Source organism: Aplidium turbinatum, chromosome 17 (assembly GCF_918807975.1).
Source record: "Aplidium turbinatum chromosome 17, kaAplTurb1.1, whole genome shotgun sequence".
In the NCBI taxonomy this organism is placed as follows: domain Eukaryota; kingdom Metazoa; phylum Chordata; class Ascidiacea; order Aplousobranchia; family Polyclinidae; genus Aplidium; species Aplidium turbinatum.
Window position 1 is genome coordinate 20022328 of NC_137488.1, and position 26674 is coordinate 20049001.

General features: G+C 37.8%; 1 protein-coding gene across 2 annotated transcripts; it reads left to right on the plus strand.

Annotated features, from left to right (window-relative positions):
• The first annotated feature begins 1134 nt into the window (after nt 1–1134).
• LOC145786123 (transcriptional enhancer factor TEF-1-like) lies at nt 1135–26624 on the plus strand. Of its 2 annotated transcripts, none has more exons than XM_082597774.1 (13): nt 1135–1269; nt 6519–6612; nt 7119–7315; nt 9625–9779; nt 16514–16578; nt 17179–17241; nt 17614–17748; nt 18197–18228; nt 18659–18795; nt 19401–19693; nt 20128–20268; nt 24256–24408; nt 25263–26624. In XM_082597774.1, exons 3-13 carry the CDS (start codon nt 7260–7262, stop codon nt 25374–25376), a joined length of 1344 nt encoding a protein of 447 aa, XP_082453900.1. In that variant the 5' UTR covers nt 1135–1269; nt 6519–6612; nt 7119–7259; the 3' UTR covers nt 25377–26624. The 2 variants fall into 2 exon arrangements, with proteins under 2 accessions (XP_082453900.1, XP_082453901.1); XM_082597775.1 differs by having other exon boundaries at nt 17620–17748.
• Nucleotides 26625–26674: the final 50 nt, after the last annotated feature.

Below are 26674 nucleotides of genomic sequence, written 5' to 3' on the forward strand. Positions count from 1 at the left end.
TCTCTACCAAACAAAATATAGCCTACATATATTTAGAGCAGAGTAAAGCCGCAATGCGTGTAGGTAATCATGTAACCTGTTTATTCATCTACTGTAGCAGCCAGGGGCGTAGCCAGCAAAAGATTTCGGGGGGAGTCAAAAATAAGTATTGCTACAAAAGGGAAGCACTGAACGGGGGTCAGAGAGGCCTTCTCCAGAAAAAAAATGAAAAAATAACTTACAACAACTGCGCATGCTGAGAGTACTTTTTTTTAGTCTAAATCCATAGTAAAACTTGTCAAGTGATGCTGTGACTGAAAGTAAAATGTTTCTTCAAAATATTTTCGGGGAGCAATTGCCCCCTGATTATTTCCCAGTATAAGCTACAGCTTTATTGGTGTGTCAGAAAAGATGCTTGCTTTTTTGTTTTTGAACGTTTTTTTTGTTTTTGTTTTTGAACTTTTGACTTTGATAAAGTTTTTGCTGAAAATTTGTTCTATTTTCAAATAAATAATACTATCAAAGTGACAAAAAGAACACGTAATACACAGTAATAGTTAATCACCAGACCACATTTGTCCTGCTTCACTTAGTGCAGAATGGTACGACTGCACTCGGTATTAGCTAGGACAGGATTCAAGACAAATTAAATCAATGATCAAGCTTGTGGCTAAGAAGTAAACATATGAATTGCATTTGTGATTGAAATCAAAGTATAAATAGCCCAAAACAAATGTTTTGAAGAAACAGATTAAAGCTATAAAACAAAGTGAAAATTCGGTTGCAAGAAAGTCACTTCGAAGTTTGTTAATGCTGTGTTTGCTGAGCTTATTAAAATTCAGACAACTAAGCAAACAAACTGAACAGGCTTCTCTGCGGGAACACAAAACCAGTCTTGCCTATCCTTGTTCCAGCCCAGAGACGATGAAGCTTCGATGAAAACTTTTCTCTTCGCTCCTCGTCTGCACAATAGCGCCTTTGTCAGCTCACTGCCTGAAGGGCTTCAAAAATAATTTAAAGAGAATGATCCTTTTCTCTTTTTTTCTCTTGCTCCTTTGCCTCTGGCTCTAAGTACACTTCCCTCTGCCACTCAATTACGTCACTTGATGCTTCTGCGCATGCGTAAGGCGAAACTGCGTTGTACGAATTCCATCTTTCGTGTTTCATATTTGGCATACCTGCATAGTTGCTGGTGTTGATGTCTCTAACTATTCAAGCAATTACTCAAGAATGAAAAAGTGAAAATTGACAAATTTTGTATGATTGTTTGCTGGAAACATTCTGCTATCGGTGAGTTTTTTAATTTTGAAGTTGCTGCTGAAATTAGCTTAGTTTTTGTGTCTTGAATATGCCCTTGATCAATGATCAGGTATTGAGTTATGTATGGCATGTGTGGTTTGCTTTGCCGATTTGGCTGGGCAAAGTGCTTTTATTTTCGAGGCTGCCTTTTGTTGGAAGGGCTTTTGATATGAATGTGTACATCAACAACATTCTAGTTAATTTCAAGAATCTTAAAAGACAAACTTGTTAAGTAAACATTAGTTTGTTTTGTAAGTCATTACACATCTTTAAGATTGAGGCCAGTACTTGCTAATGAACTAGAGTCTAATGAATCAATACAGGGTTAATTTTTTTATGGACCAGTTTGGAAGGTGAAAGTTTAGTACCATTTGTGATAGAATTTCCAGTATTCACAGATAGCAAAACATTTTTTATTGACTTGCAAAGCCACCGTATAGTCGCATAATGTAAGTACTGCTATGTCTGATTTTTCACATAACTGTATCACAGAAATATTTATCTAGTAAATTTATTTTGATACAACTTGTTGTAAGAACTTGTTTGTTCATGGTTCAAGTAGCTTCTGAGGCTATATTACAATATATTAGTTTTATTAGAACTATAACATGCTTTAAATTTAGAGTCTAAGTTTGGTTTAAGTAGGCTAATTAATTAAGCATAAAAAGTGACTAAAATGTTGGCATATTTATGTGATCTTTAAGTGTGAAGTGTTTTTACATAGAATTAGTACCATACTCCATGAATGACTTGGAATTTGGTTTAATTCTGAAATTTGAAGTATTTTACTTTGTGTTTATTTCTATGGTATTCTTAATGTTGTGTTTCGACCACTTTTGGTATTGATTGATTAATTGATTGGTTTATTTTGTTGTGCAATATTATAACAGCAAAATCATTAAATGATGCAGCACGCTTAACAAACACAATTGAAACAAAAAAAAATAACAAATGTACACTGCATCTTTGAAATAATCACAACGGGAAGCTGCGAAGTGACCCTGACGGTCTTCGAGTCAAGCAGCCACCCTCAGCCAAGTCGATGATAAACATTATATACACTAAAATATCTACACTTGCAACAAAGCGTCAAGACAGAAACAAACTTGCATCAATGATATGTTAAAATTTCAAGTTCCAATATTAGGTGTTGATAGTCAACGATTAAAAGCTTAAACAGTATCGGTCCGCATTAGTAAATTACACTGCATTCAACTTTAATATTCTGCAATTAGATAGTTTTTGTAAAGTTTTTTAAATGAGTCAAAAGATTTGTTTTTAATATCTAGTGGGATTGAGTTCCATATTTTTTAGTATAGGTATGAATTAGAAGATTGTAAAAGATTAATAGGATAAACTCAATTACATTGGGTTGTGACAAATAATTTTGAATCTTTGGGTAAGACTTGTTTGTTTACAATATTCAATTTCACTGTATGTGAGTGTTTCAATAGAAACATTTAATGTCAAATGTCAAAAATGTTAAGAGTTTTGTTATATATATAATTTTTTGTATGTAATACATTATGTTAAACCCTATAAAGTTACTTTGTTTTGCTTGTCTATGGTTCAAAAAGCAAACTCTCTGCCAAAGCTTTAAAATTTTTTTGTGCTAAAAAGACAGTAATGTTATTTTCAGAAAACGTTTATCAAAAGCATTGCTAGACAATTAGACATTTTGCCACTGTATTTACATTGTATATTTGACAATGTTATTCTAGTGCAACTTTGCTTTCCCAGTGACAGCTTGATTTTGTGATGTTGTGTTGCAGCTTATGAGCTAGGTTACAATTGTCATACTTTATGTTGCTTGGATGGATGTTGTTTTGGAATTTGCATAACTTCTGTCTTGATTAAGTACGGTAGCTATTATCATCTCACCTGCACGCCTTAATGATTTACTGTCTGTCTGGTCTGAAAGGATAGGCTATGTTTTTTGTTGGTGTTAGGCTACTGACTTGCCAAAGATTACACTTATAAATGTGTATGTAAAGAGTTTATTGGTGGTACAGAACCTGAATATAGCAAGGAGTAAGCTTTTTCATAGCTTAAAACTACAGTTCAACTGCAGCAGTCGATTCTTGCAATGATATAAATTTTTCAACTGTTTTAAAAAATGTTTTTGTGTGCATTATTGCATATACGTTTAGCCTGATTCATTTTGAAAATTTACAAATTTGTTTCTACCCACGTCTCACACGCTTATGAAAAATTTATTTTACTTCTAAAGATGTCTTTGTATGTGGTTGGTTATGAAATATTTTACTATTGAGTTGTGTTGCCATTGGTTTGAAGCAGTTTGTGTATTTTCAATTAACCACAACATGATTTGAGTGTCCTACTGATGTAAAATATAGTAATTCTGCATTGCTTTAGTCAAAATGAAGTCTGAATACCTTCTGTGTTCAATGAATAGAAATCAATGTTTTCTCGACTTTATTTGAAATAGTGCAGTTCAATATTAGTATGCCATACAAATTTTGAATCCAAATATACAACTTATTAGGTTACCAGAATGTAAAAATTATACTCATATTAGCTTTGGTTTAATTTTTGCACTTTGGCCTCTTAGTCATGTTAACCAAGCATTTCACACATTTTGTTTATCACTTTTTCTTGTTTTCAAAATCCAAGGAAACGTTTTTACTCTGGTTGTTTGCTGAACAAGCTATGCCGGAAGTATTAAACACAATACAGGAAGCAATGACACATGGATACCCACCCTACCTGTGTGAATTGTTACTATCTATTATGAACTGGAGGGAGGCACTGACTTTTTGTTTCATCATTTCAAAAGAACGACTTCTGTCGCTTCAGATTGCTTATTTTTTATGTGCCCGAGCAATAAACGTGTAGTGTCGTGTTGTTGTCCTCAAAATTATAAGCTACGCCCTTTTAATCAACGCATTTGTGACAACTTAAATAACACACGTTTTAAAGCCTTTAAAATTTGTTGGGAACAGCAGGTATGATTGTGATGTCTCAACGGATTTGTCCGGGTTAATCATTTTACAAAGCCCCTGTGCAAGAAAAGTGTTTCAATAATGTCACTATCGAGATAATCGTTGTTTTTACAATAAACCAACGTTGTCTCAGCGAAATGATGTTCCTCATGTTTCATTACTAAGATAACAGGCATTACTAAAAGTAGATTGCGTCCGAGTGCTCTATCTGATGGTTTGTAATTTTTGGTCCTGATTTTTTTTGCTTAGAAAAGTCTCAATTTATCAACATGTCGCCGACGCTCTCAGGTGTATATTATCATGTACACTCACTAAATTGAGCACTGCTGTGGAGACAGCTTTTATTAGATGCTCTGCCCGTTAGCTTTCACGGCCCAGCCCACCATCAAAACTAATAATACGATGCCAGACTTTGAGCTTGCTTGTGAGACACGTGGATAATTTTTTGTCTCTTGTTGGCTTTAATATAAACTTAAATTTTAAATCGATTATGATGACTGTCAAAGCGATGATCTAGCCGTTGCTTTCATTTAACCAAAACACATATATTCATATAATATATTTGCGAAGTGCGAACTGCTGCACTGACCAGACTTTGTGCTTTCTGCCTTTAGGCGAATTTTCATGATGTGTGCTTTAGATTTTAAAATCTTAACTTTTGATTTGCATTGACTAAGTGTTGTTTGTAATTTGGATCACCGATATTTTGTGTCACCTTTTGCATTGTGTTAAACGATTTCATGCAACAAAATGTCTAGCTCCCCTGCTGCAATTTCTTCAACAACTGCAGCAGCTCAAAGCAAATCAAACAAAACCTTAAACCATCATAACAATCATCATTCCTGTAAAGAATAAAAATCCTAAAAGTAGCAACACGGTTTTCTACTTCTGTCCGAAACGAAGAATGTAGGAAGCAAATCGGTTCACGGATAAAATTTATCGATTTCAAAGATTTATGTAAATAAATGATAGATGGACTACTAGATTGGTTCTCGCAGCCTATTTCTTAGTACATCGGTTGTTGCATGAGGTGGTGAAACAAATTAATATCATTCAGATTTTGTTGCATTGGCAGAAAGATTGTACGTACGTTTAAGTTCCACTGCGCTATCGTTGGTTCAAGATTGCCGCTTTTGTCGATTTGGTTTACTTTGTGTGATACGACGATGTGATTGCGTCACTTTATATTCATATGGTTAATATTCAACCAGTCTGGTGTATTTGTTGATCTATAAATGTGCGCTTTCAACGTCTGTTGCTGTGATTATTGCTGAAAACACAGGTGGACTTGTTTGTGGCTACCTTGTTGCAGAATGTTGAATTGATTTGGCAGCGGTTTGTTGTGGCTATAGTTGTGCGTTTTAATTTCACACTGCTGAATAGAATTTAAAGTTTCTTTATTTTAACGGCCGATTGTAGATGTCGTAGTCTTTATGACTAGAGTACAGGTGATGGTGAGCGAAAAACAATTGCTTTTTGTTGTGGTGAATATTTAGCCTTGTCCTGACTGCCGGGTAGATCGTTTCTTTTACCTTCTACACATAAGTTTCTGGTTATATCTGACTCTGATTTTCACTGTTTGTTAAATTTCTTTGCTCGCGCATCATTCTTATGTTCACCTGTTTCCACCAGTTAGTTCACTGTGTCGTCAGCTGTGTCGCCATAATGACAAATGTTTCGCAATAATTTGTTTACAACTCACAAAAACGCGGTCTTATCGAAATTGGAAAAAACCGACTGCGTTTTGAGATGTTGCTTTTTATCCCTCATAAATTGAAATTATTGAACTGAAGCCAAAAAATGACCACCGTTTGCAATCATGATTAATCTGTTATTTGACGTGGGCAGGCTTGTTCGGCTTAGTGCCACTGTGTAGTTAAACCTTTCCATGTCCAAATCAGGGTAATATCAAGTTACTGAGTGGATAAAAGAAGCGTTGCTAAACATATTGTTTAGCCTGAATGGAGGTTGCTTACCTCTCACACAGTCAATAAGCAAAACAACGCTCGGTAACTTGTACGTTTGCAAAAGCGAACCTCACAACGCCATTGCTAAGCCAAGCTTCTAAAACTAGCAAACTATTCGGTACTCGCCAGGTGTGTTGTTAACAAAAACCGTAGGTCAGTTGGAGATCTTGTAATTACTTGTCTTTTAATTTATTTTATTTTGTGCTGTAGTTCTTTTCATTTCCGTTCAAATGCTGTACCACGGTTCAACTTTAGCAGACGAGGCTGTAAGGACTTTCTGTCACTAATCATACTGCTCTTAATTTTTTAGGTTACTGTTCTGCAAAGAAATCAACCATCTATTCATCTTCAAGCGGGGAACGTTACAGCTACGCTTGTGTTTCTTGTTCTGCACGTTTCGTTATGTAAGCTTTTTTTTTACTGTTAATATTTCTAACCAATGTATTCAGTTGATAGTGCTGCTTTATGACTAAGTTTGGTAGTTGCATTTTTATTAAAGAAATGCGTTTGAAGGTTTATAAGAACTGTCTTAACCCTTAATCGTTTTTTTTTTTGTCGCTTAACCCTGCCATCTCAGTGAAATGGTCAAAAAAACAGTTGGACACGAAGATTGCCTTCTCTGCCTTCCTATTTACTTGTTGTAGAAACGTTTTATTAACGGAAAGGTGGGAATTTGCACAAATACGGAAAAAAAATTGTATCATGATTTTTAAATTTGTGGCAACACATTTATGAACAAATTTCCACCATCCGAAAAACATCCATCAATTGATGATTGAATTCTCGGGATGGTTACTGAGTAGTAATTTTTTTGTGGATCTATGATCTTATTCTATGGCGTGCTGTGCAGAGTTGTGAGGCGTCTCAAAACACTCTGACACGTTCTAAAATACTCGTTTATTATTTTCAGATTTTGAACATATTTTAAACTTTGGAAGGTACTCCACCACTCTCAATCGTGGCCAACTCGTCTTTGCTCCCCTCTGTTCCCCAATCTGCTGGTGGTCCTCTCGCAGTCACCATCCCCCCAGTGGAGACAACCCCTGGCCTCATGGAGGGGCCGGGGTCCAGCTCAGGGAGGCCCTCACCTGGGAGCGATGAAGCAAAGTGAGATACTTGAATGATTCCTCAGTACAGTCAGACCTTGAATCAGAACATCCCATATTTGTCCCGCACAAATCTAATAATCCAATTTCTTCCAATTAATTTTACCCCTTTTTAATCTCATATCAGGACAACCTCGCTAAACCATATTTGTTTGGGTAAACAAAGTAGGTCGGATCTACGGGGGGTCTGACTGTCACTGATCTGATTAAGAGTTTTATGTCCAGTTTTACGATAGCATTGTTTGACGTCGGCGTGACGTTTGTAGGATTTGAATTGTCTCCCGCTTGTGTTCAAACGCACCAGAGGTGAGCAAGTCTTGTTAACTCAAAATTAATGATGCAATAAGCATTTTCATATTTTTTTTCTATGACGTCGTCAGAGTTCAACCGTCATGCTTGGGTGATTATTAACGTTAATCGAAAACACGATTAACTTCAGTAGACAATTGATAAAATCGCTTCGTCTGTCTCTACATGCCTCTTGTCGTGTGGGTTTGGAAATTCATGAGTGTAAAGCTCCTGTAAGGTTTGGGACTTGAAAGCTTCATCTTTGGGACTACGTGTTTGAGCAGCTAATGCCATATCACCAGCCACGCAATACACAAAGTTCCCAGCTGCTGCTACTGGTTGTTGAAATTGTAGTCTGCTTGCATTTAAACGTGCAGAAAATCTGGTCAAATTATCTTAGCAGGCCTAGTCGACTTGAGTGATGTCACTTCGTTTCATATACTTGAGTTCGGTTCTCAGTCAGCTCTTGCAGACTTTAAATAGGGGGTCGAATATGTTTTTGCATGAAGTTGCGAAAATATTGAGAAAGTAATGTGGTACCGGTATTTAGGAAATTGTTTTATTGCCATGCGTGGTTTGTATAGGTAAATTGTTTGCTGTTTGCGGCATTGTATGAAACTCATTATTTCTATGTCTGGAGGTGCTAGTAACCGTGTGCCGCAACCACAAGGAATAAATTAATTCTGATGGTGATAAAAGATGGATATCGGATAAAGAAACGTAGTCACTTGGTAGGAAGTGTTGAGTTGCCCTGGTAGCAAAATTTATCCTTTTTGCATTGATTCAACGTTTGAAAACGTTCAATTAATATAAAAATAGTTGTTTTTTTAACTTGTGCTTTCCCAGACATTAAAATCCTTTTTTGCTTCAACGTCTGCAGATGTTAAATCAATGTAAAAATGACAAATTTTGCTGTCTGGGTAGCGGTAAACTTCGTAAAAAACATGTTTCAACTTTACCCAATCTAGTTTTTGTTGTATATATTACAACAGACCTGGTCACCATTATGCCAACAAGCAGCGTTGATTGTGATGTAACAGCTAAGATTTCAATTGTTGATTTGAAAATAGATTGGCTTGTTACCACTGAATCCTTTGTTTTTGAGCTTTTGGTTTTAATGTGTTTTTGTGTGGGTCGAGATATCGAATTGATTGCTTGTAATTGGAATAGCCAACAATGATTTCAACAAAGATAGAAAGTTGGACAAAGGTTGTACATACAGCAAGATTCATGGCCGAGCTGATGTACATGTTAAAAGTAGTGCAGAGTGCTATAATTTTAGTATGCAGCATATCAGTTAGATATTCCAATAAGCTTAATAAGGTGGTTCAGAAAAAAGCTCAAAACTCTGGTTGTCGATATGTTCACTTTTTAATTTTCACGCACAGTTTAAAGTTTGAACGGACGAAAACGAGTGTTTTCAGTTACAAATATAATAAGAGGTTTATTAATTCTCTGAGTAGGTTATGTCAGTTTGCAGTATGATTAGTTTCACGTTGTAATAAAGGTTGTCTTCAAGTGAGAAGCTAATATCCCCGTGCGATCTTAATGAAACAATTGTATGATTGTTGCATGTTATGACTGCAGTATAGTTGCTTCTGCTAAATAGCCAAGTTCGTTTATTGCACTTTCACCATGGAAGCAGTGTTGCCAAATTTCGGTTCGTGCGATTCAATCCGGACCTCGCCTAGTCCTAACGAAAACAGCTTCGAAAATGTTTTGATTTATAAAGAGCAAAGATTTGATTATGTGGGTTCACATCTGGTGCAGAGGTATGTTTGTATTCGGGTCCGATTACTTCGTTTTTTATAAATACCATTTTGGTCTGTAGAGACGTTTTTTCCGTTTTCCGACTTCCTCAGTGCTTCAGCTTTCCTTTTTCTTAATGACATTAAATTTTGATTTCGGATTTCCAACCAGCAATTCAGTCCTTTTTACATTGATCCAAATGTAAAAAAAGACTAATTTGCCCGGTCGGTCACTTTGACACAAACGCCTGGCAACGCTTGACTTCAATTTTAGTTCAATGCAAAAATGCGGCGGAGGCGACATGGGCGACAACGAAGCAGAAGGAGTTTGGAGCCCAGACATCGAACAAAGCTTCCATGAAGCGCTGGCCATATATCCACCTTGCGGACGAAGGAAAATCATTTTGTCAGATGAAGGGAAGATGTTCGGTGAGCTAAACTTGTTTTATCCGGTTTGAAAAGTATGGTTTTGAACTTTTGACTAATCATTCCCTTTTCTTGCATCCGTACTGTATGTTTAGAAGCCTTTAAACGGGAATTTGCTCCGTAAATGGAGCTAAGTAATGCGAATCCTCAATTGCACTTCTCCGTGATTTAAAATATCTTAGAAAAATTTATAATCTTTGCTATCCAAATGCTTGGACAAAATATCGATTTCAAGCGAACTGAACTTTATTGTTAAAACGCTTGGCGCTCTTGCAAGGAAGTTGTGTTAACTGCTTCCACCGCATAGCCAGAAGAAGCATTTGAAAACGTTGTTTCATGTTGTGTAATACAGTAATTTGCATTATCTCGTTTCACAATGCTGTGTTGTAATTATTTTACACTGTACAGTATACTAGTATAGTAATTGTTTGCTTTCGTTAACAATGCCTAAGAATAGGGATAGAGGCCTACCTGTCACCATGTAACCACAGTGAAGAATCACTGAGCTATCTTTCAAAAGGGAAAGCTGCCACGAGCTGTTTGAATGTAGTGTTTAACTGATGAGCCGAGTGGCGGTTGCGTAGGTACCATGATCGTAAGGGCGCGTGTGTGATACCCTATCGAGAGAACGCAGTTGTAATTTCCACGAGACACTTCAACACATGCTTAAAGCCGGGCACAAAAATTGGCTTCCGTGCCTTCTTGTTTCCTTTATCTCTAAACTAAATCTTCACCAATCACGCATGAGCCTGGATGTCATGAAATCCAGAGCTTGTTTATATTAGTTTTGTGTAAACAGGCGGATGAAGAACACATTTATGCTCTAATTGACACCAGTGATGGTCAATTCATCAAGCTGTTCTATCCTTTCCAAGATTTCAACCCAGCTTTTATCTGAACAACTGGCGAGAAGAATCATAGTGTTTATTACATTTACATTGTTTTCTGCAACAAGGCATCACCAACTTCTGCTGCAATCAACGAGTTGTGAATTGGAAAACCAAACTTGCATTGAATCAATGTTAACGGGCAGCTTATCTCCACTGTCAGTACCTCCTTTATTCTGTTGAATCTATTCTCTGTTTTGTGATGCTGTGGACAAGTTGTATCAGCAATAGGCTGATCAAACCGGAATGGCCCGTTTCGGTGAGTCCGATTCGGTGAGTCCGATCCCTTAACGGGGGATTTTTTCATTTTTTTTTTTAAATTATCGGGTACCGTAGCCTAATTATCATTGCCGTTTTAGGGTTAGGGGTTAGAGGTTAGGAACTCACCGAATCAGACTCACCGAATCGGACTCACCGAATCGGACTCACCGAATAGTAGCAGACCCGATCAAAACGTACAATCCCAGACAGCAAAATCGTTCATTTTTACATTATTCAACGTCTGCAACCTTCAATAACACCTTCGGGTACTTGGAAAGTTTTGTTTAGGATATCGTGAGTTCTATTTGATTAACTTTTATTGATGTTTATTTTTCTTTGTTACAACTCATCCAGCCACCACCCCAGATGCAAATGGTGACGTCATTTTGGGTGCACGCATGATCTAGTGATGCACTTTGTGCTTTCATAAACCAACACTTATACACACTAACTTCTCTACTGTTATCTATCTTTAACCTAGGTCCCAAGTACTTGTGCCAACGCAAATCCAACATTCGTTAACGTTAAATGAACGCGCAAAGCCCAGGTGTGCCAGTTGAGATTTGTTATGTAACACAAGAACCAAATGAATTGATGTCTTTTACCACAAAGTTGTTAATCGCTGTTTGTTACTTTTAACATAATCGAAAAATATCATCTGTTTATCTTTTTGTTGTTGCTGAGACGTTGAGTCGATGTAAATGTGGTTAGTTTTGTTAAGTAGGTGCTCTATTGGTCAATTTCTTCGACAGGAAGGTTGTGTGGCGTGTTGTTATTATCACGCTGGCGATTGATTTCAAGAATCAACACTTTTCATTGAGCGGCGAAAAACTAGTTCAAGCAGGTGATTTCCGGATTGAGGCCACAAAAAGCTCGCTTGTCGTTTACCCCGTTTTTCGCCGTTTGGTTTCCGTTTTGCGGACGATGTGTCTGCTCGTCAGTTTCACTACAGCAGCAGTAGCATCTGAGCAGGAAAAGGTTTATATTTTGACATCGTTTCAACGTCGCCAGACCTTCACAATCGCAGGTTTTGCAAACTGGGATGTGCTTCATTCAAAAATACTTTCAGCTACCAAACTGCACGAGATGATACCTATTCTAATATCGACTCAGCTTTGTAAGAGGAGACTATAGATTTTTGACATCAGCATCAATCTGTGAGCAGACATGTTGCAAGAACAACTCTAAAAACAATTAATAAAAAAAACTTTTCTGGATAGATAATTTACCGAGTTTCAAACACACTGGAACATTTTCCACTTCTGTTTATCTAAGATTGTTTAAATTATTTCTGCACTTTAGTTGCTTTTGACAGTATGAGTGAATGCTGTAAGTAGTGATCTCACCTCACTACTAAAGATTTTGAAATTCAGCAAATTTTTTTGTCTCGAGTAAGGTCGTGTACATTCTGGCCAAGGTTTCAAACAGCAAGACTTTTCTAATGTCCTCATCATCAGTCGTCGTCTCCGCCTGCGGCAGATTGTGCATCAACATGGCTTATTTGCTTCCAAGAGTGGCGATTTTGAGCCAACTCGCCCAGTGTCGTCAAATTGAGTCCGGTCCATGATTGAATGTTGTCTTGCCATCGTTTTGGTTGTCCGCCACGTTTTCTTTTTCCTTCTACTTTGCCTTCTGTGCAAACTTTGCTGATTCCGAATTGTGATCTTTTAGTGTGGCCGAACAGTTTTAAAACTTTTGATTTTATTATTGCTGCAATTGGATGTAGTTTTGCCATAGTTAATTAGAAGAACTTCTATTTTCGCGTGGTCAAGTAATTGATCTTTCGTGTGATCTAATGTCCTAAGAAATGCCAAATTAAACTTTGTATTTTGCTCGACATTCCTGTACCTCGCGATTGGTTTAATGGCTTGCTATTTTAACTATTTTCCAGGCAGCAAATCTGTTCTTTTTGCATTAATGCAATGTTTGCAGATGTTAAATCAATGTAACGTATCCATTGGTGGGGGACTGGGTTGTTGCAAGCAATGCAAATTCTTGTATCATTTTTGGTTTTTTAGTTGAATGAGTTTCGCTTTTAGCAGCATGATCGTTGCTTACTTCACAGTGTAGATTCAAACGATCTGTTATAGCCTGATGCTGCGGGTTCTTTTTGGCAATATCATTTGGTTTTTTAGTTGTGAACAGTCGTAAATGTCTATTTTTTTCTTCACACTCCGCAACCTTTCACGCTCTAATGCCTTTCTGTCGTGAGCAATCAACCACTTGTCTTGCAATTCCAATTTTGATTTGCTGTTGGAAATAAAACTGTGTTTCTACCACTGCTTGCTTAGAAATGGTCGGTTATTTTTATTCCTCAAAGCTGACAAAAGGCTTTGTTTCATGCAAAAATATTATGATTGTGACATGAAAAATGGGATGATTCATTTCAATGTTGATGGTACAGATACTTTGAACGAATGCGGAGCCGACATGTTTGCCATTGGAAACAAAAAGTAAACCATTTAAAAAGCTAAAACCGTTCTTTATGTTACTTCCTTTGGCTTGAAAGTGCTTACCAAAGTTGACTTTTTGCATGTTCTATGGTTGGCGACGTTGAAACAATGAAAAAGCAGCCGATTTGCTGGCTTTGTGCGACTTCTATGCTTGATTTGATGCCTGGGCGGATCAAGTTGTTTCTTCGACTGACTCGTTTCAAGCGTAGTCATCCGCAGCATTTCATGGTTGAACTAGCTGAGGAGGAAGACGTTCACTTTTAAGTTTCTTGCGCCCCACTTGACTGACTGTTTAGGCAGGAAATCGTTTTGCTTACGCTTGAAATGCAGATAAAAGTGATTACTCACAGGGCGCTCCATTGCTGCTGAATGATTTCTAGGTTACAACTTGTTGATACAAAGCTGTAATGATTGACAATGGGTACTTTTGAGCTTGAAACACGTTATCTTATTCGTTGCATTGTATTTTGTGAAAGTCTTTGGACGTTTGGTACACTTTTGGATGTGAGTAAATTTTACATCACCATCATCTGGAGTCGATTTTTTACCCACTAATTGGAGCAGCCGATTCCGTGCAGTGATCGTCTTTGCCCATTTTCTTCATCTCATTTCATCCATTGCATCTTTCTCTTTCAGTTTGACCTAGTCTGCTTCATTCTTTACCTGATCTTTTTGGACCCCTGTTTGCTCTTTCCTGTTCCTCCTCCTTTTCGGTCACCCCCGTTTTCTCAGTTCAAATGGAAAAACTAAATCTTGAAACCTTGGCCGTGGTGCTTACCCACTCACAGATTGTTAAACAATGCCCCCCGGGTCGAGTGTGGTACTTTGTGATGGCGTACAAAAGATTCTAGGCAATTCTTCAGTTTGGTTTTTGATTTTTCATTGTATCTGATTTTTTCTCCTTATTTTTTTTGAGATGAATCTGTTGTAAATTTTCTAATTCTTGAAATGTTCGGTCAGATTAAAATGTTCGTAACTTGTCCAACGTTTGTGGATATTGGAATAATGCAAACTGCCAAAGGAATCGGTTTAAAATCGTGACTTCAAGCGAACAGCCGGCAATGTGGTTGGATTTTAAATATTCAGTGCACTGACTCTTGGCTTGTGTATGTTTTAAATTATACAAGGTTTCTTTATCAGTGTTTATTTTCCCAAACGCACAATTGACGCTTTAACAATTGTTAATTAGACAAACTTATCTATATTTCATGGCGCTCTGCGTGTTGTAGCAATTAGTTAGATATATCGCTAGATTTCAAGTTGGTTTATTTTAGTTACCATAAAGGTTTGACTTACAACCAGAGAGCTAGCGTTTTTTGTGCTACAACGTGGTTGATCTTACGGTAAATCGATGTGTGTACTGTGCATGTTTCGAAAATATTTATCTGCAAGACTGGAGAAGCTTCGCTAGTGACTTTTTCGTTCTGATTTTTGGTGATTCGTAGCAAATCTGCAATCTTCAGTGACTGTTAAATCTTTTTCATGCATTCTCTTTTAAATGAAACTAGAACGAGCGAAATTAATATCCACAGAGTTGATTCATGTCATCAACTTCAAAATAAATTATATCTTATGGAGTTGTGATCCGTTTCGTTTTGATTTCGATTCCTGTGATATTCTTAGCAAGTCAGTCTGTGGAAACTACATGTTGGACCTCCACGAAGCATCTATGATGTAACTTTGATTTTCTGTATATTGTTTATTTGTTTTTCTGTATAATTTGCGATCAACAAATCCAGTGTATTTGCCAAGTGATGTGTACTTGTGTAGTGTTGGCATTATTTTTGGCGCGTGCTGATAGGAGTCGATTTGTTTCAAAAAGGAGAAATGCTTTATCGTCTGTGACGTCGCAATTGCCTTTATAGCTTTCAACCAAAGGCGAAGACATGTTTTACTGTTGGCGTTGTTTGACCATTTGTATACGTTGAATTTGCGTGGATCAAGGAAGCTTTCTCCAAATCTCGTTTGCTTATCGAATGTTATCTTCACTAGGACGCTTGCAAACAAGTGATATAATGACGTCTTTCTAACATCTTTTTACGTTTTTTAAACGTTACGCCACGATAAGTTAGGTTGCGGTTGTGAGCACTTTCGGTCAACGACTTTTTCATGACTTGCTGGAGCTGCATCGGGTTGCATTGCTTTCACGTTCATGAATGTTCGATCTATGTTTTATCGCCGCCACAAGCGATGATGTTGATCGTCATGTTAAGTCAACTACTTAAAGCTTAAACTTGGGACTTTTTATCGCTTTGGAAAAGTCGTTCCCGCTTTTTGTAGATTCCCATTCTGCAAATCAGGCTTTCTACATTGATACAACGCCTACAAACATTTAATCAATGCAAAAAAGGTTGTGGTCGGCTGGCAGTTTAATTTTGCCAACCCCACACCTGCCGTGGATGTATTCTCACTGCTAATGTAAACGCTTTTACAAACTGGAAACAATGTTCAGTTGATGTCCGTGAAGAACAACGTTCCCAACTAGCAAGTTGATAATCACTTTTATATCAATCTAACCTTTTATTTGGTGTATAAAATGTTACTGTTTGGGCTAAGGTTTCACGGAACAGGGAACGATATTGAAGCCAATTTTGCTGAAATTCTGCGTCACCTCAGCAATGTGCATGCTCAGAACCTATTGAGGCGAACGTTGCCAGAAAAGTGAATACGTGCTGGGTGTCCTTTATGTCCAAGCAATCCTTTACAGTGCTAGCCTATTTATCACGCTCTTCCGTTGTTGGTAGCTACTCTTACGTCAAACCAATTAGCAAATCAGTCGATTTTACCTTTTAGTTTACGTTAATTGCCCAAAAGTATTTATTTTCTGATGAGATGGCTCGTTTCCTCTTGGTCAGTGATTACCAATCTTGTGATTCCGGTCCCCTTAAAGAAATTTATAAAGTCTGTGGAGCTGACTGACCCCGAATGACAGTTTTGTAAAAAGTACCCAGTAATCTGAATTGAGAACTCATGTTGAAAAACCACATCATCAATATTGTCAGCACTTTTAATTAATTATTTTCAAACATCTTTCTTTTGCACCCGTCGTTGGAATCTTTGAGCTAAAGAAACAACATTGACGGTTTAGTTTCCACATTATTTTCTCATAGTAACTTTAACTCCATCTTTTTTGCAGGGCGGAACGAGTTAATAGCGAGGTACATAAAGCTGAGGACAGGAAAGACAAGAACACGCAAACAGGTCGGTACGAAATGTGGCGCCAACTTGATGGTTTGAACACTTGTCAGTCATAGCACATGACTAGGGAACTGTGTTCCGAAATCTAGTGCAAATCGCTATTACCACAGCGAACCCGCAGCATCAGACTAAAACAGGTCGTTATTATCTACATTGTGAAGTAAGCAACGATCATGCTGCTAAAAGCGGAACTCAATGCATTGCAACTTATGATGGTTTGGACACATGTTCGCGGTTTATGAGAAGTGTTGCGGGGTCGGTCGCAGAGACGAGTAATGGGGATGACACCCGGACGTTCGGTATCCGTTTACCACAATCTACTTTGTCTTGGGCAGGACACTTGACCACATGTTTGGATGTGAAGAAGAAGATTAATTTAAAATCTTCAACCAATATGAATATGATAAAAAAAATCGCGGAATGATATGCCGCGCCAATGCAATAGTAGTTCATGGTAGCTTGACTCACGGTATTAACGATTTTAAAATTTGTATCACCACATCAGACCATGATCTCATCAGCGATCAGTTTCAACATTTGGTTTTGCATTAACATTGACACACAAGTGGCATTCGGATTAATAAACTTCCACTCCATCACCAGGTGTCCAGCCATATACAAGTGTTGGCACGTCGGAAGTCAAGAGAAATGCAATCACAGTTTAAGGTGAGTCACGTGACTCTGATCACGTTGCTTGGCAACAGATTTTTGTTCCTCCACAACTTACCATACCGCCCCCTAGTGTGTGTTTTATTGAAATTTGCCATAGAAAATGTTTTTCTTTCGTTTATTTTTGTCTGCGAATATTGTCCCCAATATTTAACGCAAAGCATTTTGTTGAGTTGTTGTGAATCCAGGTTCTTTTGAAGTTTAATTGTGACTGTTTTGCTTGAATAAAAACTGTGGAGGCATTGAACCACTGACACAGGTTCGGTCACCGCGGTTTGCAGTAAATTCCAGAATAACAATGAATGTGATTTGTCCTTGAGAACAAGCTTTTTCTGTCCATGTTTTGAGTAATTGTTTGCAACTTTGCAGGACCAGGCAACGAAGGACAAGGTCCTACAGAGCATGGCGTCCATGTCTTCGGCGCAAATAGTGTCAGCTGGGCCGCTACAGAACAATCATATTGAGAACATGCAACAGATGCGGACACAATTTACGAAACCTCAGGTAAGTTGGTTTGTCTATCCAACTTTTGGTTGCCCTCCATTACTATATTGAACGTTGCGTGTCCACTAGAAGGATTACAATTTCTGATTAAGCAACCATAGGTTCAAGGTTCGATTCCTAAGTGAATTTTTTTTTGACTCATTTAAAAACTTGAAGATGGAATCTCCTGATTTTGTTAGAACTTCAGTGGAAATCATTGTACCATCCACCACCACACGTCATATTCGCTAACTTCAAAAGTCATGCTCCTGTTGCCAACTCTTATCACCATGTTTCTGGTTGTCATGTTATGTTAATAAACTCGTGTGTTCTTGTGTGGTCGGTGGTGAATGTGAAAACGGCCCTCACCGACCGACATGGACGCCTGATCTGTGCTACAACCTGCTGGAGTTTTCTGGTGCGCTCTTGAAGAAAATTTATGACAATATGTTTTATATTTTCTTTGCAGTTCTGGACCGGGTTGGTTCCACCTGAACAAGAGTGAGTATAAAAGTGGTTTCTATTCTAGTAATATTTGGGCACCTTACATTAGTCATCATTCTCTACTGCGTCACCAAACAGCTTCGATATCCTGTCTAACCTTCCACGCTTGTCGCGTAGATAATACAGTCACTGCTACAATGCATTGTTTGTGGAACTTGAAATTTTCCCGAAATATTAGATACTTGGTTTGCTTTGTTTAAAACTTAAAATGGTTTATTATGAAAGAACAATATAGTCACGGTAACAATGAGAATGAACAACACGTGCATTATACATACAGTGTTCGTGAATTCAATCTTACCCTTATGTTGATTCAACGTTTGTAGACGTGGTATCATTTTAATAATTATTTGCTATCTGGGAAATAAGTTATGGTATAAACTGGAATTGGTTAGAGTTTTGTTCTAATGTAAACTGTTCACTTAAGCATCAAGCCATTCAATAATCCATCATTCGTCAACCTGCCAAGCCAGCCGGGTGTGGTGGGTCTTGGGGGAATCCCTGGAGCCGCACTTAACCCAGCAACATCAAGAGGGGTGTCAACAGCATCCGTGACCAACTCAAGTGGGTACAACGTGATGTGATACCATTGTGAAACCTATAATGTTTTATCTGCCTAACATCACCAGTCACTGCTGGGAGTGACTTTGTGTCATGAGCCGAAGTGTTTGAATTAAAGATGAAAGCAGCTTAGTTTATGACAACCTGTGCTCAGTTTAGTGATTTGTAATTACTTTGTTGAATATTTCATCACCTAACTTAACCCCAAACTTGAAGCACCAATTAATGACCAAGTGGTATGCAATATTCATTAGCAACTTAAAGCTAAGTAGCCATTTGCTAGTGAAGGTAAACGAATGTCTACCCTTCTCTAATTTGATCGGAGGCCAAGAAAGTACAGCCATAGTTTTAAATCGTCAATGTAGCTTATTGGATATATCAGAATTTGTTTGTCTATTCATTTGTATTGCTTACGTTGTTTTAGTGTAAAGTAAATTAAATAAAATGCAGACTCACTTTTTGATATACTATTCCAACCCCAGGAGTGTTGTGTGTTTGGGTTTGTTTTTGCCAACAGCAGTTATCTGATTGGTTGAACTGCAATTTCTCTGCATCTCTGAAAGTGACTACTTTTTGGTTTGCTCACAAACGTGCTGTTTATTTTTCAGGTTACATTCAACCTCCAGCGGTAGTAGCGCCTGCCTGGGAAGGCCGTCAGATGGCGAGCAAGAGTCTGCGGCTAATTGACTTCTCGGCTTTTCTTGAGCAGCAAGGCGAGATGGAAAATTATTCTAAACATCTGTTTGTCCACATCAACCAGGCTAACCCTTCATACTCGGATCCTCTGCTGGAGTCCGTTGACATCCGACAGATCCTGGATAAGTTTCCAGAGTCGAAGGGCGGGTTGAGAGAGCTGTTCGACAAGGGACCCAAAGACGCGTTCTTCTTAGTTAAATTCTGGGTGAGTTCGAGGGATCACTTGCCCCAGCACCTTTCACCGAAGGAGAAACTTTCACTTATATAATTGCAACGTGTACTTATGCTGCTACAATGTTCGTTGTGATGTTGGCATGTTGGCACAAATTTTGAATCAAACTTCACCCTTTTGTCTTCATCACAGAGATGTGTTGCAATGGTTTCAAGTCACATTTTCTCAATTTCGTCGCCAACTTCTCGGAACAGATCGCCATCCCGCCCTCACATTGACAATTCTTTTAATGTTTCTTTTACTTTATTCCCATTATGCTCTGTCTAAAGTCTAAACAAACCTGATCAGTCTTCATGTGCAAGTCCAACTTCAGCCGCCGTTGTTAGGCGGTTTTGTGCTAAAATAGTTTTTTATTCGTTTCCAACATTCAAGTCTCCAACCGAAACTAACCAACCTCCCCTCGACAGGCGGACATCAACGTCAACATCGCTGACGATAGCAACGCCTTCTATGGCGTCACAAGCGAGTACGAGAGCAGCGAGAACATGACGATCACCTGCTCTACCAAAGTCTGCTCGTTCGGGAAACAAGTTGTTGAGAAAGTTGAGGTAATTCAGTTTTATGACTTGCAAAATTTTTTATAAAAGTCCCTCTTTGTGCTTTAGTTCATGTTTATTCAACGGCAGGGAATTGAAGACGTCATAACTCAGCAACAACACTACATTTAACATTATACTGTAAAAACAAAAAACAATAAGCTAACGTTTTCGGCTAGTCATACAGCCCTTTTCAAGCCTAAGAAAATCTTCTAGACCTCAGTAACGTTTTATGAGCCAGTGAGCTCGCTTTGGGGCTTAGTCATGGCGTCATTATCTCAAAACAGCTAACCCACAACGACACTGCTCGGTTGCTTTGTGACGCACACCTTACGTATGTGACGTCATCACCGAGTTATGCGAAAGGAATTTGAAGAATGTCCGTCTTTCCACCCATTGAGTGTTACTTTGACTGATTTGTGGGAATACTTGCAAACAATAATATTGTTTTGTGGTCATTAGGGTGATGACTAAATTTTTTTTTGAGGAAATCGAAAACGCCTGCTATGGGAAACGATGAACTTTTTTATGTGTACCAAGAATGTGAAATTTTTTTTTGAAAATTTTTCAAAAACCTCCCCCACCAATTGATATTTCTGACGTCACCTAGGTACATTTTTCTCCTTTTTTACTCCTCATACATTGTTTAAACTTGTTACAGACTCCTTACCATACTAAAAAGGTGGCCCACAGTATGGTGAAGATTTTCAAAAAAAAAATTGTCGAAAAAAATCAAGGGGGTTCTGAGATTTTACTCTTTTTGTCATTATTTTTTGCAACAGCGCCTCTAGCGGAAATTTTTTAATTAGTGTAACTTCAAGAATTCTTAAGCGATTTCGACCAATTTTTTTGTCAGATGGTTTATTTTTGATACTGGGTGACTTGGTAGTTTGTTAGTTGTTACATTTTTACCACTAGATGGTAGTAATTTGTTTTTTTTAGTGTAAAACTTGCAAAATCCTCAAATCGACTGCATGATTTCCAAATTTATCGTATATTTCCATGTTCTTTTGCAATGTTTCAATATAATCAGTAAAAATTACTCTACTTATTTTCCTAATGTACTACACATGAGTCACAATCAGTTACTTAGTAATATGAATGGCAAATTGTATTATTGTGACAAAATCATTTAGATGCAGTACAGGTGCACAAAGTATTAATACACACAATACTTTGTCCTTGACAGCTTCACAATTTGTTGCATGCAACAAATTTCACACTCAAATATTTTTCTTTGGTGCACTTCTTATGGAGTTCTTCCATCAGCTTAACAGCTCTTTCAGCAAGCATATTCGAGCGAGGGATGTCGAGAACAGAGCAATCCTGGTTCCAATGTGTTTCAAGCATTTCAGTGCACCGTCACACTTAACATAAAACATATTTGTTAAAGCCTAATTTACTGTTGGTATTGGTAGTCCGGTATAACCTTGAACTATTTCATAAACATTGTTTTGGCTATTCAAGAGTACAAATTTGATGAGGATGATGCTTTCATGATATAAATAGCACCGGTACCATAAAGTTACTTCAAAATATCACGGTTCACTATGGTTAAACACTAGTTTTACTTACTTTGATTCCTTCAACAGCCAATCACAATTTTGGGTATGCCTCCTCTAAGTATCTTTGGTCAGAAAACCATTGCTCTTGCCATCCATTAGCAATAAAGTGACATGGGATTTCTAATTTTCCTTTCCATTGCGGGATTAAGAAGTATGCGATTAAAGTATAAATTGCTCGTGAATTCCATCTAGCATTGTGCAAAGAAGGTAGTTTTCTCCATTTTATTTGAAGAAAAACATGATGCAACTGTAAAATTATGAATTTTAAATTGATTTATTAAAAGATGTACCTTTAGTAACCTTACAGCACAGCATGTTCAAATTTTAGCTCACCTTATAAAATTGAAAAGAACGACACAGCTCATATAAGAATTTGAAGTCATCTCTCCAACCAGGATTTTCATTGATGTTGACACAAACTTCTCCACTGTAATATCTCTGCAATTCTTCATATCTTTCGGAGATATCATCAATAAACTTGTAACTCAGAGTTGGTTTGGTGGAATGTTTGCTGACAAAGAAATCCAAGACATGCTTCAGAATTCTGTCCAGTATATGGTGTTGACAACCAATACATTGTGGTCGATCCAGTCCCACCTCAACCATTTTTGTTTGTAATTTCACCACTATACCATTTAGTCGACCAGTATTCACAGCGGTTGTGTCACAAATAATCATTTTGATACTGGACCAGGCTTCATATTCATTCAAAATTCGTTCCAATTCATTATGAATATCTTGAGCAGATCCACTTTTGCACTTTAGTATTCCAAGTTTAACCTCATTTGTTTCTCTTTGGAGGCAAACCACCTGAAACTCCTCCCCTGACAACCTTTTTCCATCAAAATGGAAACAGTAATATTTTCCTTCTTTCAACAGCAACTTTATTGTATGCTTTTCGTTGTTTCCAGCTCTTATAACACTACGCCACACGCCAGACTGTGATGGAGTAGGGAGAGTAACCCCTTCTTCATTCAGAGTGGAGCACACACCCGATGCTTTGTACGTGGACAAAGAATGGCGAACCACCATTTTTGTTGCTGACAATGTTGACGATCTCATCTTCTTTTCAAACCCATCTTCTTCTGATATTGTGCTCTCGGAATAACTGGAGGCCCTGTCACTTTCAAAATCGCCATCTTTGCTGGACTCATGATATGCAATCCAAAACAACAAGTTAAGCACCCCCAACTCCAAAACCCAATACCGGTAACTAAAAAACTAACCCGATAACTAGGCTAACTTGAATTCAATTGCATGATAAATTGCATGATATAGGCCCATTAAATAGACTAGGCTACACTTTCAAGATTTTATGTACAGTACAACAAGCTGCTAATAATTAATAGATCAAATGATTTCAATTATTCTTTTAAATTATTAGCAACTTCCAATGCTATTAAAAACTCTTGTCTGGTCTAGCTTTATAGGCTATCAGTTCAGATATAAAGCACTAGTGCCCTCTAGTGACAAAAATATATCTAAATAAAGTAACAATAAACCTCCTCAACATTCAAAATAAGCTTATTGACAAAAAAATTTACCGAAATCGCTTAAGAATTCTTGAAGTTGCACTAATTAAAAATTTTCCGCTAGAGGCGCTGTTGCGAAAAATAATGACAAAAAGGGTAAAATCTCAGAACCCCCTTGACTTTTTTCGACAATTTTTTTTTGAAAATCTGCACCATACTGTGGGCCACCTTTTTAGTATGGTAAGGAGTCTTTAACAAGTTTAAACAATGTATGAGGAGTAAAAAAGGAGAAAAATGTACTTAGGTGACGTCAGAAATATCAATTGGTGGGGGAGGTTTTTGAAAAATTTTCAAAAAAAAATTTCACATTCTTGGTACACATAAAAAAGTTCATCGTTTCCCATAGCAGGCAAAAAAAATTTTTTTTAGTCATCACCCTAGTGGTCATGGCTAGAAAGAGAAAGTGAAATTGCCTTGCAATATTCCAGTACAAATACACAATGGTGAATCACCACGCTGAGTTGCTGATAGTAACAAGTTGTTTTGTCTGGTGAACGTTTATGGCACTGAGCTGAACTTAATCGGAACAGTGGCGTCCTGTCTGCAGTTAATGGACAAACCCATACAGGAAAGAAGCACCCACCCACTTTCTGGTTTGCTAGTCAAAGTGCTTCTCATATAAGAAGTAATATGCCTACCTCGTTCAATATGCGCACTGCTTACCGAGTTTATTGTACTAAGCATAAGTCCTATCATTTATGTACAACTTGTTGTGCGAAGCGCCATTTATCACTGAGTTGTACACTCGCTGCCGGGGAAACTTTATAATAAACATTATACAACAGCATACTATACAAGTATACATAGCTTGTAATCTTGAAAGCTGTGGTTGCTTGCTTGGTGCGTAGTTGGTTTGTCGCTTCACAAAACTTTGCACAACATGAAACAACTTTGTGGCGCAGACGGAACACGCGAGAATGGAGAACGATCGCTGCTTGTACCGCATCCACCGCTCCCCTATGTGCGAGTACATGGTCAACTTCATTAGGAAGTTAAAGGACCTCCCCGAGAAATACATGATGAACAGCGTCCTGGAAAATTTCACCGTTTTGCAGGTGGGAGTTATATGCCTTGTGTGAGAAAAAAGACGCGCGCTTTTTACTTTGGCGTATAATGTTAGCAAATTTTTCACATTGTTGGAGACTTTAAAATGGTTTGGAGGTTGTACATCAAGAGGATGCGATACAACCGCGTTTAGTTTATTCGCTACTAGAAGAGTTACGTTTTTTCTGATTTACAAAATATTGTAGTTTTTATAGGTTATGTTTATAGAAGCAGTGAAGTTAGTTCCAAAGTAATTTATGTTTTTCTTTGAGTAAGCTTGTAATGAAGCGTAAAAAAGTCATCAAGTTGAGAATTGACCCTTCTAGTGTGGCTGGAACAGCGGAGGTTCGTGTCCCGCAATGTAATCTCCATAGTTTAGGCGCACCGACAGCAAACCCTTTCAGCATCTTGTTACCTCAACCGTCTCATGTGATTGAAAACCAGTGTGCGCGGAATTTATGTGTTGGTCAGTAATCGGCAATTCTGATCGCGATTAGAGCATACGAAACAAATACTTTATAAATTAACTTTGTTAATCAACAGATTAGCTTGATCTGTGAATAAACAACCGTTTGTGCGTCCAAGCGTTTGAAAGGTGTTTTTTTCCTAAAGGGGAGGAGATGTATTCTTAGTGTGGTAATAATAATAATGCATGTTTTATATAGCGCTGTATCCATCTCAGAAAGCGTTGCTCTTCAGCGCTTTACAAAGCAGACAGTGTCACTACAGCCATATAGAGGCTTAACTGAGTACATTATTACTCGAATCCATTCCATTGCTCAGTGCCAAGCAGGAGCAAGATTTAGTAAATTGTGTTTTCACTTTTTTTAGACATTTGTGTAAAAAGAGTTTGTTTCATTTTAAGGTGATCAGCAACCGAGACACACAAGAAACTCTTTTGTGTTTGGCGTACGTGTTCGAAGTGTCCACCTCCGAACACGGCGCGCAACACCACATGTATCATCTCGTGCAAGACTGAGCGACATCTTGTGACTGGAAAGTTATTTGATATTCCACCGCTATGTGGTCTGCAGCGCGCTCTCGGACAAGGGAAGTGAAGCTGCTTGAGGAATTCTTGGACTTTTAGTCAGCTCTTGCGCACTAAGAATGATGTTGACCATTCTCGCAATGTTTATTTCGTCACAATTGTAACAATACTAAAGAACTGCGCTCGGTTGAATTTCTGTCGTTTTTTCACTGACGTTTTGCGTAATCCTATAAATATCATTCTTTGTAAGAACACGACATACCTTGCTACATTGGCATTCTTATACTTCAATATCTTCCTGAGGAAGCTCAATTAAGCACAACGTAAAACGTCACTGAAGCAGTCCAATTAACATCTTTCTCGTTTATGCCAAAACTTTTAAAACCACCATCAGCATTTTGCCCGATTTCACCGCATCATTGGTTCCGAAGATAATTTTCGTGACATTTTGCGGTAGGTGTTTAATTTTTTTTTCCAAAAATGGAGCCATTGGTGACGCTATGTTTATTAATGTGTTGGTCAAACTCTTCTAATTTTTGTGTGACTTCCAACATTAGCGCGAACCACTTTGGGTATTTCCCACTTTAGGGACCTAAATTGATCAAGTTATTTCTGATGTAACGAAAGTTTGGTTTCTCTGCTAATCATCTCATTCAGCAAGACAATAATTCTTAAATTAATGTGTCGTTTGACTGGGCACTCCCAGAACACAAGTCAAACGACTGAATAAATGTTTTCTGAAATTATGTCTAAAACTTTCAATCAATTTTAATCTTTCCATCAACACAGTGCATTGATAATATTTCGTATCGGTGTTGTGGAAACTTTTGACTTTCTTTTTGACCCCGTCTCCTTTGTTGACCTCTAACATTAAACCTACTCGGTACAAGTGTGCGCTACCCCTGCGGGCCTGGCTTTGATTGATCTAATGAATCGCGGCGACTACGTCACTCTAACGATGTCGCCATTGTCGCTATACCCAAGTCATCCTTATCGATGCTAGGCCTCCATCAACGCGGTTGTCTTTTATACAAAGATATGCTTCGATACTTGTCGGATGTTTAACAACGAGGTTATCTTGTTGGTGGCAGATCAGCGATCTCAAACATGTGACAGTGCTGAGGTACACGCAAAAACAAACGTATGTTCTTTTACCTCTCCTGAACATTATCCTCTAACGTTATTTTTACATTTTTTGACGTAAACGTGAGAAAGAATCCAGTTTAGAAACTTGTGTTTTCTCACGTAATCTATATTCAGTTATTCACCCATGCGTGCCTTGGCTATCA